We start from the raw sequence: 17,420 nt of genomic DNA, 5'->3' as shown, positions 1-17,420 counted from the left end.
TATATCTAAAGTGTTAATCTATGGATAAAGTTAACAAGGCTCTGAAACCACAAAGAGTGCTTAAGATTTAAGACAAAAGAAAGAATAGTGCTACTATGACCAGGTCTTTTTGAGAAGAATATGTTCACATCTTAAAGTAGAATTGTTGGGCCATTCAAATTATACATATATAATATATATCATATGATATACATATGGTATATACACTATATATATATATATATATATATATTTTTTTTAAGGGTTTCAGAGTAGATATAAATAATGCAAATGTGTTCTGGGCTCTTCTATCCAAGAAAAGCAACTGACCTCAATCCTTCCAGCTGCTTCTCCTTCAAAGGGTCTGTTTTCCCCCTGCCGGGCTATGAGTTCACAAGAACGGCGACCATTCCCAAAAGTGCCCAACTGCTAGCCAGTGCCTGGAATACAAGGGCTAGTCAATAAGTGACCACTCAGCTAGTGAACTAAACGTGACATTGCCTTAACTCCTCGTGCCTTCCCAAATGATTCTGGTCTGGCTTCTGCTCCTTGGCTGCCTTGGAAAAGCTCGCACTGAGGTCACCGTAGACCCTCCGAACTACCAGAGCCCGTGGCTGCCCTTCAGTCCCCACCTCACCTGACCCTTCTGTGGCAAGTGGCAGAGATGATCGACCCAAACGGAACAACCCAAAGAAACCAAACCCTCGGCTTCAAGGGTCCCCTCGTTTCTTACCGCTGGGATATTTGTTCTCCAGGGCTCCGCTACTGGAAGCTTCTGCTGCCCGGGGCTCCGTTCCTGGCTCAGGCTTCCACCCGCCAGTAATGACTCTCTTCAGTCCTAACTCTGCTCCGGAACCCTACAAGGGGGCTTTCCGGTGGCCTCCCAGACTGTGTCCCCGGGACCTCCTGTCCACACCCGGACGCCTTCTCCAGCTCCACGAGGAAACATCTCCGTCTTGTTATTCAAATCCTAGAGCACCTGTCAGAGCTCCTGACAAGCCTTCTCTGGCCACTCAAGGTAAAGCAGCAACTCCGTCGCTCCAATAGCCCTGCCTGGCACTTCTGATCACACTCACCTGTCACACGTCCTACACCACCACTCCCGAACTTAGCTCACTCATTTATGTTGGCTTTTTCAAGGCTATCTCTGCCGATGGACTGAAAGCTCCGTGAGAGCAGAAATACGGTTTGATTTATTCTCCTCTGCGTTCATAAGGCCTAGTGTAGTGCCTGGGACTCAACAGGTCCTTAATAAATATTAGTCATGCACTAAAGCCAAAGCATGGCAGCTTTGTACAAATTCTGTAGCCCAGACTCCCTGGTCTGAATCCCACCTCTGCCAATCACTAGCTGTGTTGCCTGGGGCCAGTGACGTAGTCTTTTTGTGCCCCTTGGGAGCTTTGCTTGGTAACAAAATAAAGTTAAGAATACTCTGCCTGAGGGCAGCTGGGTGGCTCAGGTCATGATCTCTAGTGGTCTGTGAGTTCGAGCCCCGCGTCGGGTTCTGTGCTGACAGCTCAGAGCCTGGAGGCTTCGGATTCAGTGTCTCCCTCGCTCTCTGCCCCTCCCCCGCTCACGCTCCGTTTCTCTGTCTCTTAAAAATAAACCAACATTAGAAAAACACTTTCTAAAAAGAAGAACAAAACAAACAACAACAACAACAACAACAACAACAACAACAACAGCAACAACAAAAAAACCCTCTCTTTTTAACCAGAGACAATTTCAGGGAATCTGTGATGTTCATCTGTTTGTCTCACAGGAAATGGAAAATACAGAGCAACAAAAGTAAAATGCGTTATGATGATCAGAGGGGAAGCAAAGTTGATACTGAGTCCACCACTCTGACTCTTTTGTTCCTTGCCACCTCATCCTGCTGGGAGGAAAGAGGTACATGTTTTTATCCCCAGTACACCAACAGGAAAAATGAGATGCGAACCCTGAGCAGTATGTCAGGGGTTACTTAACAAAACAGAGGCTGTACTAGCAAAGAGGTCAGCTCTTCAAACCGAACCTGGTGGGAAAGACAGTCTGTTAAGGTTGGCTTAGCTAATACGCTCAGAGGCTCTGAAAGAATGAGATCAGAATGATTTGGCCCGTGGACCGAATCCAGCCCCCTGGGTGTATGTGTAAATAAAGTTTTATTAGAAAAGAGCCGTGCCCGGGGCGCCTGGGTGGCGCAGTCGGTTAAGCGTCCGACTTCAGCCAGGTCACGATCTTGCGGTCCGTGAGTTCGAGCCCCGCGTCAGGCTCTGGGCTGATGGCTCGGAGCCTGGAGCCTGCTTCCGATTCTGTGTCTCCCTCTCTCTCTGCCCCTCCCCCGTTCATGCTCTGTCTCTCTCTGTCCCAAAAATAAATAAACGTTGAAAAAAAAAAATTAAAAAAAAAAAAAAAGAAAATAGCCGTGCCCATTCATTTAGGCATGTCTGTGAGTCCTTCCAGGTTACAACAGCAGACTTGACTGGATGCATCAGACCTTCCAGCCCACAAAGCCTAAAATATTTACTATCAGAGCCTGTATAGAACAAAAATTGCCCATCTCTGATTTAGAGAATAGTGCCAAGTGTCCGGATTGTGTTCTATTTCACAAGTATCAGCATACTCAAGTTCCTGTTCCTGTTCAAACTAGTTCACTTAACAGGGAGGGTTTGGGGGGGGGTTTAATTGACAATCCTTGATTCAAGTGTATCTTACAGTTCAGAGAAAGAGTTCAATGGTTTGGTTCTGGGCTCAAATTAACATAGCTTCTCCACTTTGGGGGCACACAGTTTGCCCGTGGTCCTTGAACAGGACATTTTTACAAACTTGGAACAAAGCAGGTGAAATGGAATGCTTTTTGCTCTGGAGGATGTCTCTTATTCAAGCTTAAACATACACTGCTCCTTCCAGCAATAGGATCCAAGTAGGTTGTCTATATTCCTCTGACTTAATAATCCTATTTTCTACAAAAGTTCAGATATCATTTGTGGACACCTAGGTTTTCCATTCAATAGAAGCATGCCCTCTCCAACTTCTTTCATAGATAGATACCTCTTAAAAACTAAACCTCTGAAAACACACTGTTCCCTAAATGCTAATACAGTCTATCAGTCTGTCTTTTGAAGCTAAAAATGCATCTTACTGTAACTTTGTAGTGCCTTCAGAACTGGGAATCCAGCTTTCCAACTCTTTGTGCAGATGTTTGGTCACAGATGAAACTTTCATTTTTTTTTTTTTTAATTTTTTTTTTTTTCAACGTTTATTTATTTTTGGGACAGAGAGAGACAGAGCATGAACGGGAGAGGGGCAGAGAGAGAGGGAGACACAGAATCGGAAACAGGCTCCGGGCTCTGAGCCATCAGCCCAGAGCCCGACGCGGGGCTCGAACTCACGGACCGCGAGATCGTGACCTGGCTGAAGTCGGACGCTTAACCGACTGCGCCACCCAGGCGCCCCGAAACTTTCATTTTTTAAAAACTGTACTGTGGACATTTTCACACATATGCAAAAACAGAGAGAACAGTATAATAAGCCCACCGTCCCCGGCAACCAGCCTCAACAAGTATCAATATTCTGCCCTTCTTCTCCCACTTATCCTTCCTCCCAACTTTGTGCCTGTTTATTGTTTGCTGCGGTATCTGAAAGCAGACCTCCCGCATCAAATCATTTCGCCCATAAAAACTTGCTTGTTTCTGTTAGATAAGGCCTTTTCTCCTTTGAACGAAACTGTGATACGACTATCACATCTGACAGAATTCATAATAATCCTTACCACCAGCTACCACCCAGTCCAAGTTCAATTTTCCCCAACTGTCTCAATAATGTCTTGTTAAAGCTGGTTTGTTCAACTAAGAGCCCAAGTATGACCACATATCGAACTTGCTGATAGGTCACTTAGGTGTCTTTTCATCCACAATGGATTGCGCTCGGGGTGTTTTTTGGTTTGTTTTTTTTTCCCACCTACCACCGACACAGGCTTACATTCTAATTGGCCAACAAACCTTACTGAGAGTAATACCTCTTCAGGCTGCACATGCTGTAAGCAAATTCATAGGCCCCTTAGGCACAAACTCACAAAGCTCCACTTTCCAGTGCAATCCTCCACCGGGACCAATATGCCAGGCCACCGCACACACTCTCTGCTCTCGAGAGAAGGAATTTAGCAAGCTAACTCTCTAAAATTAAATTTTTTCTGTGCTGCGATGGCCTGAAGACTCTGAATGATTTTTAAAAAACAAGGCATCCATTCATTAAGGCTTTCTTTTTTTTTTTTTAAGTCAAATTTTATCAAGAATCACCAAGTAAATCAGACAAGCCTTGCAATCCATTACTGTTCCAAGTCACAACTGTAATTAATTAATTAAACGCCTAGCTCATACAGGACATTGGGTTATAAAAAGGGTGACCTGTGTCCCTGCCCACAGCGACTGACCGCCTCAATGAAGCAGTTACCGCATCGCTTGGACAAAACACCCAAGGAAGACGACACAAAACCACTCAAACTGACAGCCGTGCCCCCTACCATTAGGTTAAGAATATTTGAGGTTGATCTGGGCGGCAGGAAAAAAAAGGACAAGGGTCAAAAGGAACAGAGCGTGACTGCTGGTTCGATCACTTATGAGCTGTAGCAGACTGGATGAGTTAGTTACTCCACTTCTCGGATTCTGTTTTATCACTTGCAAAACTGGAACAATCTCCTCCACCTCCCAGAGTAGTAGCCATAAACGCTGAATCAGAAAATCTTACACGAAAGCCCAGCACTAGTGATGATGAAAATAATAATAATGAATTCATGGACTATAAAAATTGTTACGTCAGACATTGAGCTAAAAGGAAAGAAGTGGCTCACAGGACCTCAGGGTCCTTGCTGTCTGTCAACCACGGTGTGATAATGCCTCCCAATACCAGCACAGTAAGGTATATGGGTGAGACCCGGGGGCTTGCGGGGGCGGGGAGGGGGGGGACAGGCCAGCCTCCCATGGCTTTTAAATCAATTGCATGGTAAAGTCAGCACCTCGCAGCTCCCACCCATCAAACAGGAAGCCCCACCAGACTCCCAAACTTGCAATACACAAGGCATGGGTATATTCAGAGCCATAATGGTAGTTTCCTTCTCTGTTGGGGCAAGTCTTCAGCAGTCTGCTACAGAATATTTAAGGCCTCCTCTAGTATTAGGTCCAAATACCCAGTACTTGCTCAAACAAGGCCAAAGTAAAATCATAATTATTTTTTCCTAGAGTCTTAGTTCCTTTTGGTACATATATACAAAAAAGACAAGGACGTGAGCCGCCAGAAAAGAGGTGCCTGCAGCCACCATGCTTTGAGAATCCCAACCAAACCAAGTGGAAAAGACACCTGGAGAACAGAGCTCCTGTCTGACAGTCCTGTGAGATCTCCTGCGCCTGAAGCCATCTCGGACCTTCTCACCTTCCCAGAGTTCAACGGAGAACACACGAAGCTTCTGTATCACCCAGTCAACCCACAGAACTGTTAGCAATAATAAAATGCTGTTGGTTTAAGTCATTAAGTTTTGGGGTGATTCGTCAGGTAAGGAAAACCGTCAGGACTCCTTTACCAGCCAAGCATCCCGGGGTTCGGTCGTTTTGTTTACAAGTCAGCTCTCCTCCTGGACTGTGAACCCCTGGGCGCTGCCCCTGTTTCTGGTTCTTCTTTGTAGGTCTAGGGAGCTGCACGTGGCCTGGCCCAGAACAAGTAGGTGCTCAAGAAATGTTTGTTGAACGGAAAGGAAATGCTTCATTTACCACAAATGGGGATTTGCATTTACAGGATGACACCTCCCCCAGCCCTCAGTCCTTAAGGCGATTCCAAAGAGAAGGAGAGCGCAGGAAGGGCCAAGTTTAGGAGACCCACCCCAGGAAGGAAGGCGCCAAAGGGGCTCCTTGGGAGAAGTGATGGAGCTGGGCTTGTGGCCAGTCCACGTGAGAAGTCCGTAAAAGTCTGTGGCCGGCCACACGGAGGGCGGGACCAACCAAACTCTGAAACTCCGCGGCACTGGGAAAACTCCCAGGGAAAAAGTGGAGACCCTGGGTGCAAGGTGGCCGCGCCTCCTCTCGCCCCCAGTCACCAGGACTTGGGGCAAGCCCCCGCACCCTCCCCGGCCGCCGCGGGCGAGGAGGAGGAAGAGAAAGAAAGTGACCGGAAGTCAGAAGTTTCCCAACAACGACCAAAATCCTCCCTCAGGAGGGGAGGGCTCCCCATCCTCGCCCGGCTCCGCCCAGTGAGGAGGGACCGCCACCAGTGCATCCAGGAAGTTGGGGGTCCTGTTCTTCTGTCCCAACAGGGAGGGGCCTGGCCTGTAGCTCTCCCGCGGCGTTCCGTGCACCCCGAATTCCGTGAGAGGTTTCCCGGGAGGGGCGGGGGCGCCCCAACTGATACTTACAATCGTCTAAGTCATCGTGCAAGTCCACAAAGTACAGAGGAATCTCTGAAAACCAAGAAACACACAGGAGTTACACATAAGGAGGGGGACCGTGGCAGGCGGGCTCAGGGGCGGGCGGGGGTCCCCGGGCCTCCTGGGGTGGTCCGGCTTGGGGGGAGGGGGCCGCCCCTGCGCCCAGGGAGCCAAACCCACTCACCCGCCATCTTGGGATGGGCCAGGAGGCGGGGTCCGCGCGGGGGGGGGGGCGGGACCGGGTGAGGGGCGGGGCCTAGGGCTCCGGGCCCCGCCCCCCAGGGCCAGCACCTCCCCGCGAGCCTCGCGGCGCCGGCCGACCCCGCCCTCCCGGCGAAGGTGGCTGCCGAAGTGGGCGGGGAGGTCAGGTGACCCGGCAAGGCGTCCCAAGATGGCGGCGGCAGCGGCGCCCGGGAGGCCGGAGCACCGTCCGGGCTGCTGAGGCGGGCCCCGCGCGGCTGGCGGCGGACGGGACGGGCCGAGGGCTGGCGAGCGGACGGCCGCCGCCTCTGCGCGCCCCGCGGCCGGGGCTGAGCCGTGCGGCGGCGGCGCCGGGGGATGCTCGTGCTGGGCCCGGCCTCTCCCTCTTCAACTTAGGGCGGCGGCGGGCCCGCGCCCCTGGCTCCCGGGCCATGGCGCTGAGGGAGCTCAAAGTGTGCCTGCTGGGGGTGAGTGGCGGCTGGCCGGCCGGGAGGGCCGCGGGAGGCCGGGCAGGCCGAGGACCCAAGCGTGCCCAAGTCCCCTCCGCCCCTTCCCCCAGCCTCCGTGCGGGACTTGCCCCGGGACCCTCCCTCCGGCCCCCGGGTCCTCCTTGCCCCCCTTGCCACCCGCCCCTGAGGGTCCTACTGGCCGGAGGGACCCTCTCCCCTGTTCCTCCCTGGAGCCCAGGGACTCCTCCCGCCCCCAGAGGGTGAGGAGCCTTCCCTGCCTCTCCGTTGCATCTAGGTTGAGAGCAGCTCCCAAATAGTTTCCTACTAAGGTACTAGTTAGAAGTTGGCCGAGTCTTCCAGAGTGAAACCAATAGCAGGTCTTCAGGTTTTACAAGCAGCGTCCTCTCCTTTCTCGTTTGTTTGGAGTTTTTGAACTTGTGGGATCACCCCCCGCCCCCTTCTCGCAGAGTTACTTTCTTGGGGGAAAGTTCAGATCACGAAACTCCAAGAACTAGTTGGAAGCTTCAGCTTCCTGCCTTGTCAGGGCAACTTTGCCTCTTGAGATCCCGCTTTGCGCAGTGAATGCTCTCTTGCCTGAGTTGCTGCTTTAGAGAGTGAAAGGGATTCCAATAACTAGCCTTCCCCCTTCCCAAATAGGGTGGGGCTGTGATTTATCAGGGATTACTCAGAAGGAATTCAAGAGTTCAGAGTTTACTTATACACGTTAACAAGAGAGTTTGTCACTTTTCACACTAAGCAGCAACTTTGGGTTTTTCAGAAGATTCTAATGGCTCCTAAAAACTGCAAAACCCCTCTCCTGCAGTGCGTTTTGAAATGTAATTACTCCCGCTGGATGTTTATGAAAACCTTCTTTGTGTCTCTTAACTTCTGAAACTTAGCATGTACAGTGATTTTTCTGAAATCCTGAACCCATGGCCCAATGTGGTTTTCGCTGTCTGCAAGCAAGGAGATTTATTTGTGTGTCTCCCTTCTCTTTCAGGATACAGGTGTAGGTAAATCGAGCATCGTATGGCGGTTCGTGGAAGACAGTTTTGATCCGAACATCAACCCAACAATAGGGTAAGAGATTAAATCTGTTGAATATGTAGCTAAAGGTGTATTGGAAGTCCTTCCAAATTAAAAAGTGTGTTACGGGAGAGGGAGTGGGTATGCGTTCACCGGTGGCAGTCTCCATCATCTCTGGAAGGACTTGAAAGTACAGTGAGGACCGGTGTGTTTTGGGAAAGTTGTCTTTTGATTTGTGAGGTGAACGCTTCAAACTAAAAATACAAGTTAAAGTTTCAGGTAGAGTGTACTTCAGTCTGTAAATATGAACGACAATTACGTCTTGAAATAAAGCAGAAGAAAAGAGGTCCTGGTAATACTCTTTCAGGGACATCAACCGAAAGATACTTAGATGGTTTTAGTTCTTTTCCTGAAAAGTGGGAGGCATCTGTCAGACTGGGAGGGCTGGCACATGGGTAAGTGGACGCCCAGGACAGCGCTTCTGGCCGCGTCACCACTGCTCCCGTCTCCTTCTCATACATTCCTGCGCAAGTAGGAATCATGAATTAATACATTAATGTTGAAATGGCAGCTTTTTCCTGGTGTCTGGTTCTTTGGGTAAGTGAAACTGACTGGCTATATAGGCTTTTGTGAGAAAACCTTTCAGGGTAACTAAGTATTGTGATATGAAGACTTTTGCTGTGAGAAGTTGTGTCTTATAGGTTTTACTACTGTGCGAGGCTTATAAAATTAAATAGCTGCTATGCTATGTTTATTGCAAACCCCCAATCAAATGGTATCTTCCATTTAAAGAAACATTCAGTGCTCCTGCAGAAACAGTTTACAACGTACACAATCCCGTCTGCGGGCATGGAGGTGAAACCACCACTATCGTTCTGAAATTAAAATGCCTTTCTGTATCCTTCAAGAAAGAACTGCGTATGTGCACTTGTGTAAAACGTGACCTCATCCGCCTTCGGGCCTGCCTGTTGCTACCTGCCTGGGAAAGCGAAGTGACAGGAAGTGATAGCAAGTAGTGCTGGTGACTCAGTGCGTGACACATTTCACACCAGGTCAGAGCTGGAAACACGTCTCTGGAATACGCAGACACCACCTTGGTGAAAAGTGCTCTCTCAGACGAGGAGACAGAACAGGAGGGGTATGGTTCCAGTGGTGGTGATGTGGCCAGCAGCCCCATCCTGGGCGTCCACTTCCCCAGGCTGGCGGACGCTGGGGTTCCCCACCTTGACTCCCGCTCTCTTCACCAGGAGGTCTTGGCTCACATTTCACAGGCAAGAGGAAGATGAGGTTTTCCCTTCATTTCCTTCCACCTGTCCTGGTTTCTTTTCTCTCGGCCTCCGCAGGTATCTTCCTCCTTTTGTGACCAGCTCCCCTCACACCTGAGCCCTGGAGCCCCCTCTTCACCACTTGTCCCTTTCTTCTTCCCGCGCCCCGCCTCCTTGTCATGGCCTGCAAAGGTGTCCCCGACTCACCTGCTGTCCTAAGACCATACCATTTCCCAAGCCTGCCGTGCCGGTGGCGGGAACTCCTGGAAGAGAGGTTGCTGCTTCCTCAACTGCTGTTCCCTCTTGGACCTACTGTTGTCTCCATTCCACCCCCAGCATCCCACTAAAACCACCTTCCCTCCGTACTGGTTTCCATCGAGTTGACAAAAACAAGAAACAAGCGCTTTTTTTTTTTTCTTTATTCATTGAGCGCTTTCTATATGCCACGTGCTGGACTGGGTGCTGGTAATTTAAGCCAGGGGTCAGCAGACTGGACCTTTGGCCTCCCTGCTGTTTTTATAGATAAAACTTTACCGAATCACAGTCGTACTTACGCACATACTGTGTCCACTGCTCTCTGGCTACAATGGTAGAGTTGAATAGTTGTGACTAAGGTCCTGTAGCCCAGAAAGTTGAAAATATACGCTGTTTGGCCCTTCTCAGAAAGTTGGCCAACCCCTAATGTAGATAGAATCGGTTCCTGCCCTGGTGGACCTTCCCTACAAGGAGGAAAGAGATACATCCTAAAACTAACGTGCGGGAAATGATTTATTGGACCTTTATCTGTGCTACAAAAGAGAAACATGGGAGTGTGCTGAGAGCACGATAGGTAACAGGGGCTTGGCCAAACATGAAGGAATGGCTGATTCTCGAGGGAAACAGTGGAGGTGTAAAGCATTTGGAAGCCCTGTTTAAAAATTGGAAGATGAGTGGATTATGCAGTTTTTAATTTTAGCTGTGTTGGAGGGTGCATGGTAGTACCTCATTCTGGTCTTAATTTCCATTTCCCAAAGATGGACGGAGGGCATAGGTGCAGAGGGAGGTAGGAGGGGCAGAATGTCTAAATTCCCATTTTCCACGGAAAGTTCCAATTTAAGTCCAGGCCTGATGGCTCCTAAGGCCCATGCTTCCCCTCACCCCACCCTGTATGACATATGTGGCCATTAGGGAAGGCCCACGAGTATGGGAGGAGTGAGGGCCTTAGGACAGGAAGAGGGATGGCTACCAAGTTCTGCAGGGGACGAGGTCCAAATCACGGGTTGGAAATATGGGCCTGGCCCTAAGGGGAAGCCTGGAGAAGTTGACTTGAGACTACAGTGCACAGGTGAAGTTGAGTTGTGGGGGGGATGAGAGCGCTCGTGGGAAACGTGGGGAGCAGGACACAGCTGGGGAAGACCTACATTTGCAAAACAAGCGTTGGGGGGCGGGAGAGGAGAAGACAACAAGGGAGCATGATCACGGAGGAAGAGAACTAGGGAAGACAAGGGTTGCCCTCCAGCACGCCAACACCTGGTAAGTGGTGTTGGAGCCTCCCCTGAACTCCACGACCTGGCCACCCCCCCCCCCATGCCCTGTTCTCCCGCCTCATAGTTGCTGCTGTCCCCCCTGCTGCTCACTTCCCTCAATGCCAACAACTAGTTAACTTCCACACTTCAAAAACTTTCTTCTTAAACTTTTGATTACGGGGCGCCTGGGTGGCGCAGTCGGTTAAGCGTCCGACTTCAGCCAGGTCACGATCTCGCGGTCCGCGAGTTCGAGCCCCGCGTCGGGCTCTGGGCTGATGGCTCAGAGCCTGGAGCCTGTTTCCGATTCTGTGTCTCCCTCTCTCTCTGCCCCTCCCCCGTTCATGCTCTGTCTCTCTCTGTCCCAAAAATAAATAAACGTTGAAAAAAAAAATTTTTTTTAAAAAAAAACTTTTGATTACAGTTTCTTTTATTTATTTTTTTTTTTAATTTTTTTTTTTCAACATTTATTTATTTTTGGGACAGAGAGAAACAGAGCATGAACAGGGGAGGGGCAGAGAGAGAGGGAGACACAGAATCGGAAACAGGCTCCAGGCTCTGAGCCATCAGCCCAGAGCCTGACGCGGGGCTCGAACTCACGGACCGCGAGATCGTGACCTGGCTGAAGTCGGACGCTTAACCGACTGCGCCACCCAGGCGCCCCGATTACAGTTTCTTTTAAAGAGCAAAGGTGTTTTTTGATCAAGTCCAGTGTATCAATTATTTTTATAGTTCATGTTTTTTGTGTCTTACGCATCCATCCAAAATCATCAAGATTTTCTCCTATGCTTTTGTTTAGAATTCTTACGCCTTTATGTTTTAAATCTTAGTTTATGACTTAATTCTACTAGCTGTAGTTTACTGTGCAAAGGAAGTCAAGGATCATTTTTTCCCATGTGTCAGTCTAGTCATTATAGCAACATTTGTTAATGATGAATTCTGCATTTATGTAATTAAATTACCTTGGCGCCTCTGTCAAAAATTAGTATGTATGGGGGCGCCTGGGTGGCGCAGTCGGTTAAGCGTCTGACTTCAGCCAGGTCACGATCTCGCGGTCCGGGAGTTCGAGCCCCGCGTCGGGCTCTGGGCTGATGGCTCAGAGCCTGGAGCCTGTTTCCGATTCTGTGTCTCCCTCTCTCTCTGCCCCTCCCCCGTTCATGCTCTGTCTCTCTCTGTCCCAAAAATAAATAAACGTTGAAAAAAAAAAAAATTAAAAAAAAAAAAAATTAGTATGTATGTGTGGGTCCATTTCTGTTGCATGGATCCATTTGTGTATGGTAGTGCTAGTATGATACATGGCCCTGGTTGCGGTAGATTTGTAGACATCTTGAAATCTCCAAATGTTGGGGCGCCTGGGTGGCGCAGTCGGTTAAGCGTCCGACTTCAGCCAGGTCACGATCTCGCGGTCCGTGAGTTCGAGCCCCGTGTCGGGCTCTGGGCTGATGGCTCAGAGCCTGGAGCCTGTTTCCGATTCTGTGTCTCCCTCTCTCTCTGCCCCTCCCCCGTTCATGCTCTGTCTCTCTCTGTTCCAAAAAAAATAAATAAACGTTGAAAAAAAAAAAAAATTTAAAAATAAAAAAAAAAAAAAGAAATCTCCAAATGTTGAAATCAGGCAGTGTACGGCCATTGTATTCATATTTTTAAAAATCTGTTTGACTCCTCTCAGTCCTTTATATTTCTGTTTGAACTTTAGAATCGTAATGCCCAATTTGTGAAGAAAAGAAAAACAGAAAAACCCTGAAATTTTCATTGGGAATATAGCTAATCTACTGAATAATTTGGAGACAGTCGACATCTTAACAATATTGTGTCTTCTTATCCGTTAACATGGCATACTTCCGCACTAATTTATTTCTGATTTCTGTCCACAAAGTTTTTTGGTTGTCAGTGTGCAGGCTTTGCACATATTTTGTTAAATTTTTCCCAAATAGTTTGTTTTTATGATTAGCAGATGGAATTTTTTTTATTTCAGTTTTTATTTATTTATTTTGAGAGAGAGAGAGAGAGAGAGAGAGGGCACGTGAGAGCAAGCACACTCTTGCTTGGGGCAGAGAGAGAAGGAGAGATGGGGGGGAGGGGGAGAGAGAGAATCCCAAGCAAACTCATGCTCAGCATGGAGCCAAATGCGAGGCTCAATCTCATGACTGAGATCATGACCTGAGCTGAACTCAAGAGTCAGCCGCGGGACGCCTGGGTAGCTCAATCCGTTGAGCCTCCAACTCAGCTCAGGTCATGAACTTGTGATTCCTGAGTTTGAGCCCCATGTCGGGCTCTGTGCTGACAACTCAGAGCCTGGAGCCTGCTTTGGATTCTGTGTCTCCCTCTCCCTCTGTTCCTCCCTTCCCCCGCTCCCCGCCCCCATACTTTGTCTCTCTGTCTCTCAAAATAAAGATTAAAAAAAAAAAAAAAGAGTCAGTGCTTAACCAACTGAGCCACCCAGCTGCCCCTAATTTCAATTTATTTTTAATGTAATTTATTGTCAATTTGGCTAACATACAGTGTGTAAAGTGTGCTCTTGGTTTGTGGGGTAGTTTCCTGGAATCTCAATTTTTTTTAATGTTTTTATTTTTGAGAGGGAGGGTGGGAGCATGAGTGGGGGAGGGGCAGAGAGAGAGGGAGACAGAGGATCTGAAGCAGGCTCCACACTGTCACTGCAGGGCCCACTGTGGGGCTTGGACTCATGAACCGCGAGGTTATGACTTGAGCCAAAGTCAGCCGCTTAACCGACTGAGCCACGTGGGCACCCCCCTAAATTCAGTTTTTAATTGTTTGTTGCTGAAATATAGCATAAATTTTATTTATATGTGTTGGCCTTGTATCTTGTGACTTCCTAAATTTACTTAGTTCAGGCACTTTTTTCATAGATGCCTTGGGATTTTCTTAGGTGTACAATCATGTCCTAGGTAATAGACTGTTTTACCTCTTCCTTTCCAATCGGTATGTCTTTTATTCTTTTTTTTTTTTTTTTTTTTTTTTTTGCTTGCCATATTACATTAGCTGAGACCTCCAGTACTTTGTTGAGAAGTGGTAAGAGCAGATGTCTTTACCTTATTCCCGATCTTGGGGTGGGAAACATTGGATCTTTTACCATTAAGTTAGATGGTTAGGCCCTAGGTTTTTTTATAGGTGCCCACTGTCAGATTGAAAAGAAAATGTTCTCATCTATCCCTAAATCAGTGAGATCTTTCATCAGGAATTATGTTGAATTCTGTCAGGGGGTTTTGTTTTGTGTTTTGTGTTTACATGTTTTGAACTGTTCTTATTTTCTTTTTTAGTCTTAAAATAGTGGATAACAACAATCTATACTAAAATATTAAATGTGTTCCTAGGAAAAATTTCACTTGGTTATTGTGCATTATTTAATACATTATTGGGTTTGGGGGCACCCGGATGGCTCCGCCGGTTAGGCGTCCAACTTCAGCTCAGGTCATGATCTCACGGTTCATGAGTTCGAGCCCCACATGGGGCTCACTGCTGGCTGCCCATCCCCCACTCATTCTCTCTCCATCTCTCACCCCCCGCCCCAAAATACATTATTGGGTTTGATTTATTAAAATTTTGCTAAGGGTTTTTGCCTCTATGAGGTGAAGAATTATCTGTAGTTTTCTATAATGTCTTTTTCTTGTTTTGGTATCAGGGCTTCATAAAATAAGTTGGGAAATGTTTTCTCCTTTTCTACTTTTTTGCAAGGGTTTATGTAGAACTGGTGTTATTTCTTCCTTAAAGGTTTGGCGTGATTCACAAATGAAGCCATCTGAGTAAGGAGTTTTCTTTGTCAGAGAAATTAACTACAGGGCGCCTGGCTGGCTCAGTTAAGCATCTAACTCTTAATCTCCACTCAGGTCCTGATCTCACGGTTTGTGAGTTGGAGCCCTGCGTTGGGCTGTGTGCTGTCAGCTCGAAGCCTGCTTAAGATTCTCTCTCCCTCCCTCCCTCTCTCTGCCCCTCCTCACCTCTCTCTCTCTCTCTCAAACATTTTTTTTTTAATTATTAAAAACAAAATTTTAACAACAGATTAAATTTCTTTAGTAGATACAGGTGTATTCATTTCTTCCCAAGTAAGCTTTGGTAGTTTGTGTTTTTCAGTGAATTTGTCTGTTGTATCTATTTTTTAATTTATTGACATAAAATTCATTTAAAACATTTTATTACCATTTTAATATCTTTAGGATCTGTCCAGTTTACTGATTTTAATGATCTTTTCAAAGAACCAGCTTATTTCATTAATATTTCTATATTTTCTATTTCATTGATTTTTGCTTTTATCTTTGGGTTTCTTTTTTTTTCCTCATTTGCTTATTTTGGCTAATTCTTTTTTTTTTTTTTTTTTTTTTTAAGTTTTTTAACCTGGAAGTTTACAATATTGATTTTTAGGGCCTTTTTTTTTTCATTATATGAGCATTCAGAACTGTAAATTGGGGCACCTGGGTGGCTCAGTCAGTTAAGCATCCGACTTCAGCTCGGGTCATGATCTCACGCTCCATGAGTTTGAGCCCCACATCAGGCTCTGTGCTGACAGCTCAGAGCCTGGAGCCTGCTTTGGATTCTGTGTCTCCCTCTCTCTCTGCCCCTCCCCGGCTCATGCTCTGTCTCTCTCTGTCTCAAAAATAAAATAAAAACATTAAAAAAAAATTTTTTTAAATTAAAAAAAAAAAGAACTGTAAATTTCCCTGTAAGAACTGGTTTAAGTGAATCCCACAGATTTTGATACACTGTATTTTCATTTTCATTTAGTTCAGAGTATTTACCTTGTGATTTGCTTGATCTGTTGGTTGTTGAGAAGTAGTCCCTAACCTCTAATTATTAGGGATTTTCCCAAAATTTTTCGATTATTGATTTCTAGTTTAAATCTATTGTGGTCAGAAAATGTATTCACTATTATTTCAAACCTTTTACATTTGACATTTGTTTTATGGTCTAGAATATGGTCTTCGCGAATCTTCATGTGCACGAGAAAAAAAATGTGTTTTATAAATGTTAGCTTGGTTAACAGCACTGTTTATGTCTTTATCTTTACTGTTTTCCCCCCCTCTCATTTGCAGTGACAGGAGTGTTTGAAATCCAACCCGAATTGAGAATTTGTCTATTTCTCTTTTGTTCAATTTAATCAATTTTTGTTCATGTATTTTGAAGCTCTTAGATTGAGTGTTTCCACGTGTCGCATTATTTTTCCTGATAACTTGACCCCCTCACCGTCATAAAACATCTTTTTCCCTGGTAATAGCCCTGATTCTGAATTTTACTTTAGACATTAATACAGGCTCTTCAGCTCTCTGTTGATTAGTGTTTGCGTATCTTTTCCCATCCATTTACATTTAACCCGTTTATATCATCTATTTGAAGGAGGTTTCTTGTAGACAGCATTATGGGTCCTGCTTTTCAGCTTAATCTGACAGTCTCCACTTTTAAATTGGAGTGTTTAGACCTTTACTGTCCAGCACAGTTGCCAAAGCCACATGTGGCTATTTGAATTTAAGTTAATATTAAAAATTTAGTTCCTCAGTCATACAAGCTATCTTTCAGTTCTCATGAAAAGAAGCTATGTTGCATAATACTGATTTGAACCATTTTGGGGGCACCTGGGTGGCTCAACCAGTTAGGCGTCTGACCTCGGCTCAGGTCCTGATCTCACCGTTCGTGGGTTTGAGCCCCACATCGGGCTCTCTGCTCTCAGCCAGCACAGAGCCCGCTTCAGATCCTCTGTTCCCTTCTCTCTCTGCCCCTACCCCACTTGCACGCATGCATTCTCTCAAAAATAAAATAAATATTAAAAAAGACAAACCATTTTTACTTATTTGAAAAGAAAAAAACATTTTTATTTATTGTAACTATCAATATGGTTTGGCTTAAATCTGTCATCCTGCTGTATTTTCCTATTTGGCCCATGTTAATGATTCCATTTCAATTCCACTATCTGCTTGTTAGCTCTGTTTCTTTGTTTTTTATTTTGGTGGTTGCACTAGGATTTACAACGTACTTTTTCAGTCTACCTTCAAATAATACACAATTTTCACATATGGTATAAGAACCTTACAAGAATATACTTTCATTTTCCCTCTTGTGCTTTGTGCTATTACTGTGATATGTTTCACTCTTCACTCCTGCATCTTACAAGATTCATAATATACTTTTTTTTTTTTTTTTTTTTTGGCCTCAGTCAGAATGGATCAGCGATCCTTTAAAGAGACTGTTGGTCTTTTTTTCTGGGTCCTTATGCCAATATCACAGTTTTTTCACTTCTGTATCTTTGTAATGAGTCTTAATGTCCAATGATGTGGCCTTGTGTTGTTCTTCAAGAATGTCTTGCCTTGCATTTCCATATAAACATTAAAAAATCGTCTTGTCCATTCTCACACATACCAACATGTTAATCTCCACTGTTTCTCATTGGCATTCCACTGAATTTATAGATCAGTTTGGAAAGAAATGACATTTTTATGATATTGAATTTTCTAATATATGAACATTGATTATTCTTCCATTTGTTAGACAAGCTTCTTTATTTTCTCTCAGTATTTTTTCTACTTCTCTATATAGTGGACTTGCACATTTTTCATTATATTTATTCTAAGGGTTTGATGTTCCAAAGCAATTTTATGCTGTTAAT

The 17,420-nt window shown here is 46.0% G+C and overlaps 2 protein-coding genes across 8 annotated transcripts in view; one reads left to right on the top strand and one right to left on the bottom strand.

Annotated features, from left to right (window-relative positions):
• Nucleotides 1-6,596, bottom strand: part of LOC115509926 (serine/threonine-protein phosphatase 4 regulatory subunit 1-like) — an 83,284-nt gene extending 76,688 nt beyond the window's left edge. Inside the window, exons 1-2 of one of the 5 annotated variants that reach the window (XR_003967523.1) lie at nt 6,555-6,596; nt 6,359-6,403 (exon numbers count right to left, since the gene is read on the bottom strand). Coding sequence is in view for 2 of the 5 variants with exons in the window: in XM_030309320.1 (XP_030165180.1) it covers nt 6,359-6,403; nt 6,555-6,561 (52 nt within the window). In the remaining 3 variants the exon portion in view is untranslated. Of the gene's footprint in view, nt 1-309; nt 420-6,358; nt 6,504-6,554 lie in introns of those variants that run through there. The other 4 variants (XM_030309320.1, XM_030309317.1, XM_030309318.1 and 1 more) reach the window with 4 other exon arrangements.
• Nucleotides 6,597-6,914: 318 nt separating this feature from the next.
• RAB22A (RAB22A, member RAS oncogene family) overlaps nt 6,915-17,420 on the top strand; it is a 57,823-nt gene continuing 47,317 nt past the window's right edge. For 2 of the 3 annotated variants that reach the window (XM_030309314.1, XM_030309313.1), the window contains exons 1-2: nt 6,919-7,038; nt 8,021-8,100. In XM_030309314.1, the coding sequence (XP_030165174.1) occupies nt 7,003-7,038; nt 8,021-8,100 (116 nt within the window). In that variant the 5' untranslated portion in view covers nt 6,919-7,002. Of the gene's footprint in view, nt 7,039-8,020; nt 8,101-17,420 lie in introns of all 3 variants that reach the window. The other variant, XM_030309315.1, reaches the window with a different exon arrangement.

This window comes from Lynx canadensis, chromosome A3, assembly GCF_007474595.2.
Source record: "Lynx canadensis isolate LIC74 chromosome A3, mLynCan4.pri.v2, whole genome shotgun sequence".
Lineage (NCBI taxonomy): Eukaryota > Metazoa > Chordata > Mammalia > Carnivora > Felidae > Lynx > Lynx canadensis.
The sequence above is the reverse complement of the archived record's forward strand: the minus strand, read 5'-3'. Positions and strand labels throughout refer to the sequence as shown.